Source organism: Leuciscus leuciscus, assembly GCF_965113295.1.
Source record: "Leuciscus leuciscus genome assembly, chromosome: 23".
In the NCBI taxonomy this organism is placed as follows: Eukaryota; Metazoa; Chordata; class Actinopteri; order Cypriniformes; family Leuciscidae; genus Leuciscus; species Leuciscus leuciscus.
In genome coordinates this window covers 4,996,908-5,016,521 of record NC_138747.1, presented here as the reverse complement: position 1 = coordinate 5,016,521, position 19,614 = coordinate 4,996,908, and the positions used below count along the sequence as shown (strand labels likewise).

The window sequence follows — 19,614 nt, the reverse complement described above, 5'->3', positions numbered from 1 at the left end:
ATGGAACAAGACACCTCTTCAGAGACTCTGTGCGCACACTGTTTTTGAAAAACTAAAAAACTGAAAACATATGGTTATCTGTTCTTGCATCTAGTACCCAGGGTACAACAGAAAGTCATATGTCTATCAGTAGAGTAATGCATTTTCAGTAGGTAGTACAGATACAGTAAGAGCAGCCAAGAGTAAAAAAGGTTTGAGCTAAATGTGAAAGTGATATGACTGCCAATAAGACACTTAACTTTTTGACTTTATCTTTATTAGACTGACCTTAAAAAATCGATTCAACCTGTCAGCCGAGATGTGCTTATTTTTAAAAAGGCCAAACGTGAAAACATGCACATACATGATTGCATTAAGTCTACTGGAAATCAATCAATCAATCAATCTATCAATCTATCAATCTATCTATCTATCTATCTATCTATCCATCCATCCATCCATCCATCCATCCATCCATCCATCCCGTGGCAATGTATCACTGTTGGAAAATAGACCCTATGTAGATTTCCATTATTTATAGACCTTACACATCCTCTAAATAAAAATCAACACCATTACTCCCTTCCACGTGCTGTTGAGGACAAGGGAAGCCCTTAGAATGGAGCAGCACATGTTCACTGCTTATTTGGAAAGAACCTGATGCAAGCAACCAGCATCTGGAGAGCGTAGCACATGCTCATTTGAAAAACTCTGACTGATAGGCGTTCTGTCAATGGCATCACAAGCATGCAAAACCTCAGAATGTGTGCCAATTAGTTTTACTTCTGACATTTGTACTGTACATGTCAGGCTTTGGTGTGGTGCTTCTTTACAATAAACAAGATCAACAATACTGAAAAGTCTTTTTGGATAAAAATAAATATATTCCAGAACAAAATATTCTCATAATATTCCAAATACTAGAATTTTTTTCCACATATTTTCCTCCAGAATTTTTTTAATTATTTGAAATGTTTTGTTTTATCTCCAACATTTACACTAAACACAAGGAAATTTGGATTTACTCACCTGAACAATGTCCAGAACCATGCCAGCTGCAACTGTCCCAAACCCTGCCAGCAGGAAAGGGAACAAAACCTGGAGTCCAATGGAGAAGGACGTTTCCTTCAGTGGAGCCGGTGGCACCGGGCTTTGGTCCGTACTAGTGTCATCACTCTCATTGCTTTGGCTGGCGTTCTCCAGGAGTGCGTCCTCTTCCCTCTGGCCCTTCGCATTGGCCCGACAGTCGAGGACCACCATGTCCGGCCGCTCGTTCTCCTGATCACCGCGGTCCGGTAAGGAGGTCACCTCTGTGAGTTCGTACTCCCCGGGAGCCTGCGGCACCTCCTCTGAGTTGTCGGGTAGTATTACCGGGTGGACAGACCCATTAGAGTGGTGGTATGCCGGCGGCGCCCCCTCCTTCTTCATCTCTATCCTTTCCGTCCCGGTGGACATGTCGGACAGTTTGTCTTGATCTTTCGACCAGAGTACCATGCGGAGGCCTTAGGATGAAAAGTGTCAATTAAGAAGAAATTAAGAAGCTCGAAGGTCTTACTTAAGTTAAGATCAGCCGTTCACCTGATCTCTGGAGATAGTTTATCCCATTAAAGACGGCTGGTGCTGATGAATGAGTCTACAGGTCGAGGAAGAGAGGCAGGTGTGTTCCCCGTCTCCAGGTTTGTGTAAGATCCTGCCTGAACTTGGGTAGCATGCAAATTATGTTCCCCATTCAAAGCAAATTTTCCTTTAAGACAACAACAGAAAGCCGCATGTTAGCCTGTGTACAAAAAAAAGAAAGAATCCAAGTGAGTTATTCTTCACAAAAGGGACAAAGCTGATGTCCCGTAAGAGCAAAATGTCACAAAAATGAACGAGAAAAATGGGTTCTGAGGGTCCTAATGAACGTCCGATGCTTGTGTCTCTTGAAGGCACCTGAAGGCATCTATATAACTTTCCAACCAGCATTGGGCAGTTGGAGGGCTGGAGGCGTCTCACTTTACACCACGTGGTAAAATGCTTTTTGAAATGTATTTAAAGGTCTCTGGAGTCAGGGTACTGTTACAACTCATTGAAATGGCTGAGTCTGATAAGGTCGACTTGTCACCTGCCAAAGGGAATGACACCTATTATAACTTTTTTAACGATTTAAGCTAAAAAAAATCAATCAGATAAGACTGCAGCTATATCAACCTACTAAATTATAAACTTAAGTTTAACTGCTGCCTTATTTTTTTATTAAATGTGAGGGAAGACCTTTTTTCTACTATGAATTAAATGACTTAATAAAACCAAGCTAAAAAATTTAAACCCCCTAAAGAAATTACACATTACAAATAATTCAATATTTTCCACATTATGATGAAAACTTCACAGTATAGAGACAGACACAGACAGACAGACAGACAGACAGACAGAGATAGATAGACAGATGGATGATAGACAGATAGACAGACAGACAGACAGACAGAGAGATAGATAGACAGACAGACAGACAGACAGACAGACAGACAGACAGACAGATAGATAGATAGATAGATAGATAGATAGATAGATAGATAGATAGATAGACAGACATAGAGATAGACAGACAGACAGACAGATAGATAGATAGATAGATAGATAGATAGATAGATAGATAGATAGATAGATAGATAGATAGATAGATAGATAGATAGATGGCAATCAAAACGGCTTCGCTATGCAGTTTCATGACAAACACGTCAAGGCAAGTATGACGGGACTCACTTTCCGCCGGACGTAAAAAGTTCATAAACTGACAATGACGTGATATACTTTTAAACATGAGTCATGACGAAACATTCTGGGCGATTCTTGAGAGAAGCAAGCACCCAGAAACGTCTTTTCGGGACGGCAGAAAGAAGGGAGTATACGAGCCAACAACAATTTGCTCATTACCTCCGCACTGAAACAAAATCCCTACTTAGTAGTCCGATCAAATCCAGCGCAGCATGGGACGACGTAAATTAACACGGCTCGGTGCTACTTCACACGTATATCCTTCAGTAAAGAACGTTTATTCCATTCATGTAAGACTTATTCTACACTTTATACCAATTGGAACAAAGTGGCAAAAACAGTTGCTGTTTTTCAGGGCTAAACAGTGAAAACTTGTGTAAAAGTATCTGGCACGAATAAAGGTTCTTCTGTGGTTCTGTCGAGCACTTAAAAGTTCAGCAAGAACCCCATTAAACCCCCATTTTGGGTCTATAAGGTTATTGCGCTACTATGCGGTTTCGTTTGAATTATAAGTTCTTTCAGTTCTCTAAAAATACTTTACATCATACGATTGGTGATCTGACGTTTAGACAACTTTCTGAAGATAAACTTTAGAATAAAGTTCTTTGTGGAACTTCTGCTAGGGTAAAAAAAAAAAAAAACTTTATTTTCTATATTAAATTATATATATATATATATATATATATATAGGTGTATAAACTATACAATTGGATAGTTTTAAATATTTGACACAACTAATGTATATTAGACCATGAGTTAATCACATGTGATTTATGGCTTTTAAACACATTATTAGAATGGAGCTTGTGCAGTGTTCGCATGTAACGTCAACGGAGCATAATAAATAACAAACTACAACTACAAACAGATATTATGTGTCATATCAGGTAACAATGTGGTATTAAAAACGCAGGTAAATGAATCACCTCTGTTCCTACCTTGGATTGAAGACACTGCGGACCTGCTGTCATTCTCCTGTCACTCAGGCGGAACTCTGCCCTTATCTATGGTTATGGAGCCGGACCGTGATTAATCAGTAACCTCTCGACTGAGGCTGTCAACTCCGATCCGTTACATTGTTCCATTTGACACGCGCTCGTTCCTGCGCATCTATATGACAGGAGGACGTCGCTAGGCGGGCGACGCTGACGAAAATTTCGAATCCTACTATGGAAAGCGCTTAGCTCATGAATATCTAATAGATCTCACAGGCGTTGCTTGGTAACTGTTCCGGAGCGTCCAGTCACGCAACGTAATTATTATTCATGAACCTAAGCCTTCGCCCTAGTAGGATTCGTTCCTTCCCGAACTGACTAGAGCAGAGTCTTATTTTCAGCCAATCAGAAAGCGGAGCGTCACCGGCTAATTAACATTCATGAGACAAGCCTTCGCTGTAGTAGGCCAAGAAGGGATCGCGTTTGTGTTAATATGTGTTCATTTACAAGCACCAGGAAGCGCAGCTGATTTTAATATAACAAAACCCTGGATAATCATTGAAACTAAATAAGTCTGTCTTCCTGAAACTGTTTCCGAGGGCTGTAATACATTCACTGCACCCATAGACAATGAATATGAATTAATCTTCATACTAGAGGAAACTGTTAAGATAATTGCTATTAAATTGCCAGAAATAAATTGAGTTACGTGTAGCGACAAATAAAATGATTTTAAAAGAAACATCTGTTCTGTGGGAAGGAGCATTAGATCCATTATTAAACTACAGAGATCGAGCACTGCATTTTTCTATTAAGTTAATGCAAAAAACGAAAAAACGAAAAACTAAATGAATACTAACAGACTAGAATTTTTTTTTGCTGCCTTAAATTTTAAGTACAATCAACTTAAATGTTTAAGTAATTTCAACTTAAATTACATTAAACTGACTTTTAAAATATAAGTTAAATCTTGTACATCTTGAAATTAAATTGCTATAAAAAAGTAGAACATTTAGTCAAGCAAACTTGGCATAACTTATTGATCACATTTTTTTTTTACAGTATATTTTTATTTGTATATAATGCATGGTAATATAGCCTATGACGTTTTAATGCAGTAACAAAAACATTGAACATTACAAGATTTTGATCTCATATGAACCCTGTAACCAACTCAAGAACGTTATAGCCAAAATAATAGGGCTCCAAAGAACCATGAAGAATCTTTATCGTTTAGTATATGATTTAAAAGTGCAATTATCAAAACTTTTCCTTCTAGTACATGCAATACAAGCCTCAGCACTGAGAAGTCACGCATGGCTTTATTCTGAGAGCTATCAGGATGATAGGAAGCTGGCCAACCGGGACTCCACAGCATGCTTACACTCCAAGGCATCAACACGATCCACAAACTGACCCCTAACAAGATCCCCTGGCGCTCCGTGCTCAGTAGTGCTTCTCAGAGGACAGGAAAAGTTGCTATGAGAGTTATTCTTCTGCTTGCCAACAAGAATGTCTAAGAATAAGAGGTCTAAGAATATTTCTCATAAATTCCAAAGTAGCGGCTTAATTCTGAAAACCGTCTAGCCTTGGGTGGGATCTAATGTGTAGGCCTAATTTGTTTATGAGAAATCAAAACCAAGCCCTTTTGTATTTTGAATTTGACAGCCTTGTCTCCTTCTGATAAGGGACAAACACATTACAAAAGTGAATGTGTTTACTGCCCTGTTGTCTTTAGTGACCTTACGTACCTGTATTTTGATTCACGTATTTGTTTACAAGACACTTTCAAAGGGCCGCCGTGCAGTAACACATAACCTATTTATTTGTGTTGTCAGACAGCGTTATCTGACTTGTGATGTCATTTATTGTTGGTGGTTGTAGACAGAGTGAATGACTAGAACACTAGAAGTGATAGAGTGTGATTATCTTTCACCATTTGTTTAACAGGAATCTTGCTGGATGATTTGAAAGCAGAGTGCAGATGACAGCTACACGTGTCACTCTCACAAGAGTCAACCAAAGCATGCAGACAAACAAGTAAATTCATCAGAAGAACTTGGCAGGTTTGGAATTAGGTTCAGTCACATGAATTCCAGTAAGCCCACATTAGCTGATAAAAGGTCAGAGTTTGGTGAACTGCATTAAATTAATAGAACGTAAAGGTCACTGTCTAATTAAAACAAGAACATAGATTATAAAAAGACAACTGACTCGACCACCTGAGGCATGGAAACTGCCAATGCATTCCCAATACAAGAGAACAGAAGAGAATATAAATCAATAGAATAGAATCTTAATTACAGGAGGAATTATAGTGCAATTACAGTATGTGTGGCAGTGAAAAACAGAGTATGATTACACCTATAATTATAGATTTTAATTATGGGGTGACCTGCAACATAATACACTATATCAAAACAATAAATCAAATGCTGATTGAAAATGTGAACTAGTAGATCTCAATATTCATGTCAGGGGTGGTTGCAGGAAGGCACAATATGATGAGTAATTCCAACTCAAAGTTTAATGAGGATAATAAACATACTAGAAGGGAAACACACACTAAATGCAATAGAGCAAACCAAGAATGAATGTGTGGGATCAACTTATATAGCAAACACAAACGAGGATAATTAATAGAACACAGCTGCAACCAATGAACACAAGTGAGGAGCAGGAAAACTGAACAAAGGAACACGTGATGAGAATGAAAACAAACCAAAAGTCCATGATGATGAACACTAAACATAATGGTGACAATACTACTGTTCAAAAGTTGGAGGTCGGTAATATTTTTTTTTATGTTTTTGAAAGAAGTCTTACCCAGGCTGCATTTATTTGATCAAAAAGTAAATTAAAAAGTATTACAATTAAAAAGGACAATTAAAATTTTAGTGATGAAAAGCTGAATTTTCATCATCGTTACTCCAGTCTTCAGTGTCACATGATTCTTCAGAAATCATTCTAATATGCTGAAGCTCTGCTCAAGAAACACGTCTCATTATTATCAATGTTGAAAACAGTTGCTTCATATTTTTGTGGAAACAAAATCTTTTTTTCAGGCTACAAACCATTTGGCATAAATATACTCTTATTAGGCACTTAACCTATACTTCTGCAAATCAGAACACCATGTTTGGATGTGTTTATCACACCATATCTTGTTATTTTCACACCTACAGCACCATCTAATACAAAACGGATGGTTAAATCAGCTGTATGTTTAGGGTGAAACTACTGTTAGTTGAGACTGAAGTTACATTAATTTTAGTGATGTCACAATCCAAAAAGACCCAGCTGAAGTGTTCCAAACTCCTGGAGTGTTTTCTCACTGACTGTGCTAGTCAAGTGATAACCTTATGCCACCTCTAAAACCAGCTTGTGGATTGCAAACCGTATTATCTTTATAAGTGCTCAGAGTGTTTCTTGAAGTGTTTTCACTCCTTGCTGAGGCAGAGATGAGCCAGCAAAACAAATCTATCCATAGCAACAGCATCATGACAACCACTCTCTCCTGGCAACTCTCCGGATATCTCTGCCAGATTGGTCCGCTGTGCCTTGTTTTTTGTCTTACTCTTGGGAATATTCACTTGGATTTGAACAGTCGGTTACTAAAGTGTATAATTGTGTACTTACCTAGCATCAAAGCAGCTAAACAGTTAAACTGTATATACTTTATATCATGGCGCTTAATATAGCCTATAACTCTGGGAACACAACTACAAAACCCTTGGATGCACGTCGGTGCTAAATGTGTAAATACTACGATTACATAAGGGATTTCTCTGTTTTAGAGCAAGGTAAACACACCTCACATTTGCTATGACATTTGGCGCAAGGTCCAATGCCACAAATTTCACAACGGCGTACATTTCAATTGAATTACAAGTACAGAAATAATTGATTTTACAGATTACGTCTGTTTATTTAAGGTCGTAGTTCACACACCAACTTACAATCAAACGAGAGAGGAAATTATAGTGTAATTGGTAACAGTTTACAATAAGATTTTAGTTGTTAACTACATTAAGCTACATAACTACATTAAGCCTAACACTTACAGTATTGAGTGTTTTATTTAATGCATCAAGTTTTCCATTATTGCAGCTCTATGAGTGGCAAGGGGGTCATTGTAAATAATAGTCTTTAGCTTAAAAATAGACACCTGTTGGCCTTCCTGACATGCCCTGCTGTCAGCCTTTGTGACATGTCTTACTGGAAACATGAACAGTTCGGTTTGCTTACCTGACAACAAACTGAGTCATTGCCCATATTTCTGCTGGCTCTATCTGATCGTGGGGAACTCTGTGTCTCACTACATCTGTGCAGAAACACACCTCCTGACCTTGTTTACCTTGAAAGACCACATGAAAAAACAGTTTGAAATAATGTTTGAGCTGTTTTAACTGGAAGCAACTTGCACAAATAACGTTTTGTCTCAAGATGCACACCAGTAATGTGTTTTTCTAAGGCACGTTTATAAAAGCTTCTTAATGTCCTAAATGAACCAAGGCCTAAATCCTGACTTAATCTAAGCCCTGTCTGTGAAACCAGGCAATGGTCACCTTGTGGTCATCAAATTCAGCCTAAGAACAATGTCAGCTTGAAAAAAACCCTCGGTCATTACCCAGTCGACAGGAACAAAAATCTACCTCAGTGTGTAGGCTGAGCAAATATAAATACCTATAACATTTTGCAAGAGCAAATATTCCAACAGGACAAAGGTACGAATGAATGTATTCGTTAGGCTACTGTGATATATTTAAATTATAGCATAGTAACATGCAAAAAATGACACTGAATACCTTTGCAATCACTAAACAATGCTCTGGCAATCGTAAAGAACACTATGAGGTGAGTTTTGCACAAGGAAGCGTTCTGAAAAATGTGTGTTTTGTATATACACTGCCCTGCCGAAAAACAATCGCTGTTTGAATTTAAGTAGGCAAATGCTTAAGAGTCTATGATTGGATCATTATTGCAGTGATTATTATGTTTCTAGCATGTTATATATGTTGAGCAACAGTTCTTCTCAACCTAACTGATGGATCTTGACCGTGATCTTGACCAAAAATGTATGCACCTCTTGATGGAAATAACATCACAACATTTATTTCCATCAAGAGGTGCATACATTTTTGGTCAGTCCAGCACTCTGTAAAGTCTCCTCCAGCACATCCCAAAGATTTTCAATGAATTTAAGGTCTGGACTTTGTGTGAAAATGAGGCTTCAGGCTTCCTCCCGACCATTCTTTCACAATTTGAGCCTGATGAATCTTGAAATTATCATCATGGAATATGGCCATGATGTGTTTTCATACAAGGTTGTTTAAGAAAAGAAAAAACTAGGTTAGAAGAACTGTTGCCAAACATATAACATGATAATCACAGCAATAATGATCCAGTCATTGACTCTTAAGCATTTGCCTATTTAAATTCAAACAGCTACTTTTTTTTTTCTTTCTTTTTTTTTTTTCGGGCAGACGAATGTATAAATATATGCACTCCTTCAAAGTAATTTAATGCCATTTTCTCATCTGCCAGACATAAAAGAAAAGTCCAATGGTTTAGAAAAGTAATAGCTCAGCTCTCCTCAACCATCTGGGAAATTCGGAGTATCTCACTTCATGAGGTGCTGGATGAATTATGCGCTAACGTTTAACACGAACTTCGAATCTGTAGCCTTAAATATAGCAAGCACCTAATGATAATATTATGCCATTTTCAGACACCATCTCTCATTGCTGTCCAGATTTAAAGATTATTCCAGGTTAACACTCACAAATTTAGCCCTACACCGTGATTATGACAAACACCTTCTTGGTAGATAAAGACATTCTCTTGAATTTGTCTTCCTGCTACTCTTTCCACCCACAAACGCAGCAAGTATTACATAGCCTGATTCAAGCTCACAATCCTATAATCTGATTTTACTGAGCTTCAGCGTGTAGCAGCATGCGTTCTATTTGTATCAATATGAGGAATGAAAATTGTTATATTACACTCCTCGATTTATTATTAAATATATCAGAGCATTATTTCAACCCCTGCTTGTTGCAATTAAGTTCTCTGAAACAGCAGAAAATCATATAATGTGTTCCTCATTCTGAGTCGCAAGCGTGCTAGTTTAGTGGAGACTGGAGAGAGTAAGCATTTTCCACTTTAGACAGACTTTGCTAGATTTTACCCCATTGTTCTTATGCCTAAACATCATTAAAGCTCTGTTTTAATACATTCAGAGCCGTGCCGCAGATAGCTTAACACAACTAATGTGGAAAATTCTCCACTGAAGCCGGGCACAGGGTGCAAAAGCCGTTCCCGACGGGTCACCCAGTGGCCCTGAGCTCAGCGAGGTCACGTGATCAGAATACTGACCAGGTGGATGGAGCCAGGAGGCACCTGCACAGGAACGGTTGGTTACAGAGTAGCCTGACTGCATGTATCACATCTTAAAAAGGTACTTCAACCCCAGAACATTTCACCTATAGGTGCCCTCAGGGCGCCTTCATGTCCAGAATAGGAAGTGATTCACAAATGAAAGTGTAGAGATGTGATTCTCTTTAGACAAACACCATGTGCCTGTTAAAGAATAATGCAAGTTTGTTTATGAAATCTAATGCAATGCATTATTCTGGATGGTGTGGGCTATTTTTAGATGGACTGCATTTATTTATAGATCTTCTAGAGAGTTCTTAGACTCTTCCAGACATGTCAAAACTTGGACTAATTAGGATATATTATAACCGAAAACTATATTATAATGTATGGCAAGGGAATTCAGTGATTGTAAGCATACATAAACTGATAAACGGTGTCACCAAGTGGTAAACAGTATAATTGCAGCCTTATACCAGCCAGTCGACTAGTCACCTAGCTTTGAGAATGCGATTCACTTGAGCGAGTCGCTCCAGACGGTTCGTTCAAACTGATTCAAATTCAAGATCATTTCCATCGTTCAAATGGTCACACTCTGCTAAAATAAATAAAGAGAAGATGGTCTTACCTGGCTTTCCACCACGGAAATGAGTAAGGTGTATGTGTTCCAGTATGAAGCTGTAGCTCTACTGCTTTTTTGTGTCAGATAAATGTACTTTTTCTTTAAAAAAAAAACGACAAATGTGGCGTTACTTGTGATAGGCCTACCTCCAGGCTTCACCATTGATTCGTAAACGGAATCAGACTTGGGAACTTAGTCGAGGAAGATCAAAATAACTTTATCTCCATATAGGCTAACACATCATTTTGCAGATAAGTTACTTCAAATTTGTACTCACACAATGACCAAATTTGCACTAGGCTATAGGTCGTTCATGAACGTTTCGTTCGTTGTGCGTTTGTCACATGACAAATATAAGGTCTCGAGAGGTGGACTAATAATGTTTGTTTCTCATATTTATCTCTGGCTGCATTATAATGATTTCCTATTTGGAATATGATCAATGTGGTTATTGGAAATAGGCGATTTAACTCTGATATGACATGTAGGTTATACTTTTTTTTTTTTTTTTCATTTTGCCGAAAGAGATTTAAAGATCATGTCATTAAAATAATCCGATATTTGCATCGTCCCATCTCTACTTTGCACACGTTTCGACCAAATCATTATAAAGAATCGGCTCAAACGAACGACTCACGAATCGGACAGCACAGGATAAAATTAAAGGGATAGTCCCCCCAAAAATTTACATTTTGTCATAATTTACTCACCCTGATGTTGTTTAAAAACTATTAGTTTCTTTCTTCTGTTTTCTGTTTTCTGTATTTTGAAGAATATTTGTAACAAGACAGTTGATGGCACCCATTGACTTCCATAGTCAGTTTTTCTTCAGTAGTCAGTAGTTTTTGTGTTTTACAAAAGAAAGAAACTCATACTGGTTTGGAACAACATGACAGTGACAACATTTTAATTTTTGTATTCACTGTCAAGTTAACAAGTTAATGTATGGAGAAATACACATTTCAAACTTGACCGATAACTAATACTGCTATTTGTTCATGATATTTAAGATTATACCTGTTTAAACTAACAGCCAAGACTGCTTTACTATTTCCTGAAAAGCAGGCCAAGAGACTTCCAAGCAATCCGGAACACAATAACACATCAGCACTAGCCTCATTTTGCAGATAAACTGTGTAGAACCACTGCAGCACTTTTTAACTGCATCTCTGCAGTGTTTTATAGCAGGTCTGAGCGTGGCCGACAAGACCGCGAGACACATTTCACCTCTGCAGAGGTGAGAGAAATCAATAGAGACAAATAAACCTCAGGCCAGGAGTCCACACGGTTAGAGTCGCTCCCCGTTCTGTCAACCACTATCCTGCTCAAGACTCAAATAAGTGAGTCACTATTTGACATCATTAAAAAAAGAAAGAAAAAAAAAGAGAAAAGTAAATCCACTGTTTCTTTCCCCCCCAGATAAGAGTGCCATGGTGAATTTAAACCAAGAAACAAGGAAGCAAAAAGACTGGAGACAAAGTTCATTTAATGGCAAAACCACAAGCAATTGTAGAAAACCATGTATTACAGTGCTTTATTTTATTGCTATGTGCATCCAAGACACATTATCCTAACAAAATGAGAGCAAATAGCCAAGTGAAAACATTATAATAGAAAAAACATTTAATGATGTTGGCCATAGCTATGATGACTTCCCTAAAGGCTTTTCAACTTCATTTCGATACAAAATACTGCATCTCTGAACTCTGTGCTGACAATGAGTGTGTTTACATGCACAATCTCACACTGATTATGCTTAATAAACCAGCAGCATGTAAGGTCACGTAAACACATTAATGGTTTCTTTTATCAGCCGAAGGTCATAAACTGTTTAAGCCACAATCCTGGCAGTTTATTCTGTGTGTGTGTGCATATGTAAACCAATCATTTCAAATCTCACATTAATGTTTCTTGCTTTGCAGGGATCTTTGAAAGAGCTGAATTGTTGTGCATGTGAACACACTCAATATCTTTTTTATTAGCGTAGCATTAAAAACCCCATGGAATCCTTTTTAGAGGGCATATTCCTGTTCTGTTTCGATGGATTTCCCATTGGAAAGTAAGTTGGGGTAGAACATTTCAAAAGGCTTGTCTTAACATTTTTAAAAAGCCACGGAACTCCCAATTTTCGATTTCAGGGGTTTTTAAAGATAAAATACTTGATGCTACTATAAATTGCTGAAGACCCTGTAAACATTTAGAAAAAGGATTGCATGTATGTGCTACAGCAGTGCAATTTAACTTTGACAAGGATGGAACTGACCAGAATGAGTGAAAAATACCAATATTCACCATACAAATCACCAAAATCTGTTCACACATCACCTACACAATTAATGCAGGGAGTTATGCACAATTAATATCACTTTATTAATAATACCTCAGCTGTATTACTAGATGATCATGCTAAAAATAGCAGTAGATTAATTAGCAACCCTGTAAATACCCTAAAAATATCTCAAGACACCATTATAGGGAGACTGCTGCTACTGTAAATCTGTTTCTATTTCAAACGCCTATATATTCTGTTTCTAAAGCGTGTGTGGCTGTGTTTGTGCATTTGTTGTTGGCTTAACTCGTTTGGTGGTTGTTTGGTGCTGTTGGCTTTAGGAGGCAGATTGTCGTTGCTGTGCATCTTGTAAAAATGGCATTAACAGCGAGCTTTGTGGAACTAAAATACATGTTGTTCCCTAAAATGTGCTTAGTTATTCCTCATCAGATAGTGTAGCTTATTCATTTGAACAGTCTAGCATCCAAGAACCTTGCTGTGCTGACATTAAGCCTGAAACATACTCTACATAAGTACGTACTGTAAACAAACTGTAGTTTGATCTCATTCATGATTGCATTAGGAAATATGTCAGCATTGCCACAAGGGGCGCTATAGTAGGCATCGGTGTAAACTTCGTTTTCGACAGTCATTGAATAGAATCTTGTGCTAGGGGTGCTAAAATTTCACATTTTACCTTTAAACCGTTGACATGTTTATAGCTTGCTACCTGAATGTGGATTAAGACAGATGTTTGAAGGAAACTCTACGACGGGTTCTCAAATCTGGCCCTCGAGGTCAGCTTTCCTGCAGTTTAGCTCTAACCCGAATCAAACACGCCTAATCAAGGTCCTCAGGAATACTAGAAAGTTATAGGCAGGTGATTTTGATCAAGGTTGGAGCTAAACTCTGCAGAAAAGTGGACCCCGAGGGCCAGAGTTTAGAACTCCAGCTCTACGGCCTCCTCTACTGCTTTTGCAATGCATTGGCCAAGATTTCAAATTTGGGTAGAGCTGTGTTTCCCAACCCTGTTCCTGGAAACACACCAACAGTACACATTTTGTATGTCTCCATTATCTGACCCATCTATTTCTGGCCTTGGGCTGTGTTTAACTCCACTTTTAGACGTACACTTATGAACCAAGCACTTCAGGGGAATCCCCGCTGCCATTTTGAAGTGCATTCAACTTCTTTAAGTGGGCGAGGGAAGTGTACTTGGACAGACTCCAGCCTCGATGACCCTATGATTTTGATCGATGGGGCGAAGTCTACTCAACCTGTACACTTCAGGCAGATCCATAGACCACAATGCAACATTGTGACATCACGCTTAATTTGCCCCCACCCCACACAACGCTAGTGTATGAAATTATAGTTATTTTGACATGTAATCGTATAATACTTGTAGCTACCTTAAGCTGACTGTTATAGTTTATTGTATTAATCTCATTTTTGTTTGTGTATTTTTTTTTTATATTCTCCCCAACAGCCCAAGCATACATACAGGCCTACAGAATGGTGCGTAAAACAAATTTATAAGGAACAAAAATATAAATAATAAATCAGCTCCATTGCGGATTCCAAGTGGGTTTAGGGCGTTCCATTTAAACACATTGCAAGGGTTCCGCCTCTAGTGGGCACTCGTGCAACGTAAGCAATGAATGAGAGTGAATGAGACAGAGAGAAGTTAGCAAGGGAATGGCATAAAAAATTGGACTTAAAATCCTTGCACACTGAGTCCGAGATTTTCGTATGCGTTTTTTCATATTCGTCATTCGGTGGCTCTGAATTGTCAATACACATCTCAAAATGCTTGCTACGGATGCGAAAAACGCAGAAAATCGAACCGGATCCAAATTGTTTTATGACGGACGAAAGTTTCGGAGGCAGTGTGTAAACGTGATTGACACAACGTGTACTGAATGTATTTAATTTTTTTACGTCTAAAATTTCTGACTCATTGTGCAAACTTAAGAGTACTTTTACACAACAACGATATGCTTAAAACTGAGATGTTTTTCCATTGTGTTTTCCGCATACAGACGACGCCATTGTCAAACCGATCCCCATCCAGACGGATCCGCGAAAACGACTAAAAACGCTGTATTCTGCTGCCAGGCCATTAGATGGCGATGAAACACTATAGACTGAACACATACTACACATGTGTAGATTTGCGTTTTTGCTGTTTACACAGAGACTGTTTTCAAAAACTTGCACTTTGAAACCCGTTTTCACGAGTTTGCGTTTTCAGGCACCCAAAATGCCGTTGTCGTGTAAACGAACGGCCAAAACGCATAAAAAGTTTTACGTTTTTAGTTGAAAATGGTGTCGTGTAAACAGCCCCTCAAACACAGGAGTTAGGAGTTAGGAGTCTCTACTAACGAGCTGATGAGTTGAATCAGATGTGTTTGATTAGGAAGAATATGAAAATGTGTACTGTTGGTGTGCCTCAAGGAACAGGGTTGGGAAACACTGGCGTAGAAAATATTTCAGGACTTAAGGTGTGGTCACATTCTCAAGGTCAATTGTCAATAGCGTAGAGACGTATGAAGGACTGTTGGTGAGTGTGGCGAATTCGTAGATGAGCGAAAATTGCAATGACTGAAATTTCACCTAGCAATGGTAAATGTGACCACACCTTTAAAGTGAAAATGTGTTTTACTTAATCATTGAAGGCAACTTTTTCTGAAGTGTAAAGGTTCTGTGGTTAAAGAATCTCCTCCTCTTTTACATATAGAATCTCATGGGCGGAGCTTGGGACTTGATTGACGCCTCCTACCACCAGTAGGCGATCACGGATCACGATGCTTGAGGCAGAGCAACGCGGCGTTGACATGGGCGACAGCCTTTCCCATTTTCTTTTTTCGGGATGGAAGGCTTCAACGGTGTCCAGCACTGATGGCTGATGGCCTGTAAAAGGAGAGCAGATGTTTTGATGACACCAACCGTGACAGCAACTGTGCGGTAGATAAATATATTATGATGCAACTTCCATACCCAGACCTCCCGCCACGATCATTCTGCCTCGCACTATGGCTGCAGCAAAGTCTGCTCGCTTGGTCTTCAAGGGTACGGTGTCCTCTGATTTCAACCAAGTTCCTATGAAACAAAGCGGACACAAACAAATAACAATAATAAAGTGCAAAATATTAAAGGTGAAGTGTGTATTATCTGCACCACTAGCAGCAATTTGCAAGATGTCATTCTTATAATGTCTTGCGTATAGTTTGTACATTAATCTGGGTTTTTCAGCTTACACACTATTCACCATTAACACGGTGTGATTTAAAATCTGACATATTAAATCAGATTTATACAATGAGTGAAAGAAAATTAACAGGCTTACACAGTATATGACTCAAAAACTGTTTTGTTTGACAGCTTTTCCTAAAGCGTCTAAAGAGGAAATAGAAATAAAGGACTTTCCTGCAGATTAGAGTCTGGGTGCTTGTCGATTAGAGTTGACAGACTGTTTTCCATTTGCAGGATCTAATATATGTCTAATAACTAAGCCGATAGCTTGCCGTAATAAATGCAAGGACCATTTCTTCAAAAATTACTGAGCTAGAACACTTTAATTGCTTTGAAAAGGAAGTTAGATTTGAGCGGCTTTCTGTGTTTCACAGATGTAGAATGTTAATTTGGCTCATTATTTACATCAACCTAATCTGCCAAAAAGCACAATCATAGCCAATAACACACAAACGGCATTAGAATAATGATGGTTGTTAGAGAGTTGCCAACTCCTTTCACCATTCATGTTTGCTTGCTCGATTGCAAAGACACGTATGCAGATGGCTCACAGCACTTGTGTGTGTGTGTGTGTGTGTGTGTGTGTGTGTGTGTGTGTGTGTGTGTATATATAAATATAAAGCAACACCTAACTTTTGTCATTACAGGCATTTTTCACAGATCAGGCAATCCTAGAATGCAAGTGATATGAAAAAAAAAGATGGGGAATGAGTAGAGAGATGTTTTTCTTTTTTTTCTAGGTTACATTTTTTTTGTATTAAAATGTGCATACAAAATATATTATATAATGACCTTATGGAATATAGGTCTATGCAACATTCAGTCAGGAAGCTGCTTTAAAAGATAGCGGCCCATGTAGCCAGTGGACAACAAGGCTGCCCGCTGAGTTTGTTTTTCTCCAGTGATTTTAGTTAAATCATTTATTGATGTTTTGCTGCAAATTTGGCAATTTGGATCAGGATCAAAGTGTCCGACTTGAATGAGCAATGAAGGGTCTGTCAACTTTGGACAGGATATTGATTTCAGCCCTTGGCGTGCAACGCTCGCTCTGTTGTTGGCCCAAAATCTGACGCTTTTTCTGTTGAACGGTGTTGCCCTTTAACTTTTTCTGACGCAAAGCATACTTTTTATTCACATTCCCTTCAAACAGGTGGCGGGGTCCGTCCTGGTCCCTGTTCATTTGACATTACGTTAGAAAACATGCTGTTGGGTCTATCACCACTCAATTAGAAAGTATACATTGTCAAGTTGGATCTTTAATAAAAAGCACATCCATCTAGCCTGCGTTAAGACAAAAGAGCCGATGGGCTCAACTATCTATCAGGATGAGCTATGGATAAGGGATGACAATGTGTTTCTGAATAGCATCATTTAACGCCCCCTTTCCTATCCCACAATCTTATCGCCTAGTTATATTAGATTGGGAGACTTGTACGCGAGGTGCTTTTATTGCCGGTGGCGGATTCAGGCAGAAGGAAATTAGATAGCGAGGTTTAATCCCCCGTGCGGCTCTGTGAACGCCGGCGCACGCACCTGTTGACTGACACATGCACCGGTAATGGAATAATTAAAAAAAGAGAGAAATGGTTCATACGGCAGCGTGTTCAAAGTTTAGTTGACCTCCTCGCTGCCCACTTACGATAGGAACTTTTTTTTGAATCGCCCTTGGGGCCAAAAAAAAAAAGTCTGTGCAATTTTCCCATCTACTGAATCTGATTAGAAAAGATCAGATTTGAGCGGAAACGATGTAGAGGAAGAAAAAGCGTGAGAAGCCGGAGAGAAATCAATAACTCATTTCAGCAGGTCTTACATTTTGTCACACCTTGTATCTTTCCACCCCTTTTTTTGGGTTAATCCGAAAAAAAAAAAAATGTATAAAAAGGGAACGGTTACCCGTGATGACATGATGCGCATGCTTTATGTACGCATTTAACATAAAACTATTTTTCTTGGAGATTTCACAGATTAAAACTAAGGCCTGTCTCATACCGCATGCACAAGCAGCACTTATCTATATTCACCTTACAATATTCACAGAAACTCAATGCTAAGCCTATTTTTAGCAATATACTGTGTGCTGAAAACCATGTGGAACAGAGAACATTCTCAGAAGGCAAACTTCTCTCAAAGTTATGAACAAACATTTTCCCTGTAACGTTAACAGAACATTTGTTCAAAGTTATGTTGTCTGTAATAATGTTCTCAAAATTTGCGCAAAACATTATTTATACGTCCTTCATGGAATTTTTTTTTTCAATGTTTTAATTGGACATTTGTCTAACATTTTTTAAATGTTTCTACTTGATTTAGAAAGTTTAGAAGAAAGTACTGTAACATTCCTTTAATGTTTGCAAAATGATAAAAATTGAATGTTTCCTTAATGATCGCATAACCAAGAAATGTTTTTAGAAAACATCCAGAAATAGCGTTTTCATAACGTTTCAGAACGTTAGGATACCATTCTTAGAACATATTTTGTTAACTGAGTAATAACAGCAAACTATCTTAGGTTTATAGGGCATTGAAAAAAAATAGCCTATTTACCATCTTTTGCAATTCTAGCCTTTTATGAAGTAAAGTTCTTTAAAAACAAATCATGTTTTTGAAAGAAGTCTTTTGCTCCCCTACCAGGGATGCATTTATTTGATCAAAAATACAAAAAAAAAATTATAACATAATATATTATAACAGTTTAAAATAAGTTTTCTATTTGAATACATTTAAAAATGATCACTTTTGATCAGTTTAATGTATCCTTTCTGAATAAAATAATTCAATAAAAAAAAAATCACCCCAAACTTTTGAATGATAGAGTAAAATAATGGAGTGAATTACTAACTTTCTATCCAAATCTGACTGCTAATTTCAGCATTTTATAGCTTCAATTTGAAGTTTGGGTATAGTGCTCTGTTTACAGTAGATCAATTGTCATTTAGATTTAAATGAGATGCCCTCTCATGTAAATTAGATTACATGACGATCATGATGGTTTGTATGTTTTCAATGCTCTTTTCACTACTTACTGTATGTTTACAGTGTAACAGATCAGATATACAGTATGTACTATTTTAGTGTTGGCATGTCTAGCTAATTTACCTTGGTTGGTGTCAAAGATATTAACATTCTTGGTAAACTTTGAAGTTTGGTGTAATCCTCCTTGTCTGAGCCCTCCTAACCAGCAGAGATGCCCAGCACTGTCCCATATGACCCCAGAATAAGATCTCTTGCAGAGCAGGCTGGGTAGGGAGGACCAAGTGCGGTTTTCCATGTCATAGACTTCAAACGTCTTCACCAAACGCTTACACTGACGTCCACCTGAAGAGACAGAGACATTGGTGGTGACTGGTCATTTTTGCATGGGAAAGCACCAAATATTTGCCACATTTTAAGTAAATATCGATTTGATAAACCAATTATCC

General features: G+C 38.1%; 2 protein-coding genes across 6 annotated transcripts in view; both read right to left on the bottom strand.

Moving 5' to 3' along the window:
* slc41a1 (solute carrier family 41 member 1) overlaps window positions 1-3,866 on the bottom strand; it is a 31,473-nt gene extending 27,607 nt beyond the window's left edge. Inside the window, exons 1-3 of one of the 4 annotated variants that reach the window (XM_082155878.1) lie at window positions 3,663-3,865; window positions 1,558-1,723; window positions 1,009-1,481 (exon numbers count right to left, since the gene is read on the bottom strand). In XM_082155878.1, the coding sequence (XP_082012004.1) occupies window positions 1,009-1,473 (465 nt within the window). In that variant the 5' untranslated portion in view covers window positions 1,474-1,481; window positions 1,558-1,723; window positions 3,663-3,865. Of the gene's footprint in view, window positions 1-1,008; window positions 1,757-3,662 lie in introns of all 4 variants that reach the window. The other 3 variants (XM_082155877.1, XM_082155875.1, XM_082155876.1) reach the window with 3 other exon arrangements.
* An 8,098-nt stretch (window positions 3,867-11,964) lies between these two features.
* The window catches only part of klhdc8a (kelch domain containing 8A), a 31,099-nt gene continuing 23,449 nt past the window's right edge, over window positions 11,965-19,614 (bottom strand). Inside the window, exons 4-6 of one of the 2 annotated variants that reach the window (XM_082155960.1) lie at window positions 19,292-19,510; window positions 15,941-16,042; window positions 11,965-15,853 (exon numbers count right to left, since the gene is read on the bottom strand). In XM_082155960.1, the coding sequence (XP_082012086.1) occupies window positions 15,651-15,853; window positions 15,941-16,042; window positions 19,292-19,510 (524 nt within the window). In that variant the 3' untranslated portion in view covers window positions 11,965-15,650. The remainder of the gene's footprint in view (window positions 15,854-15,940; window positions 16,043-19,291; window positions 19,511-19,614) is intronic. The other variant, XM_082155959.1, reaches the window with a different exon arrangement.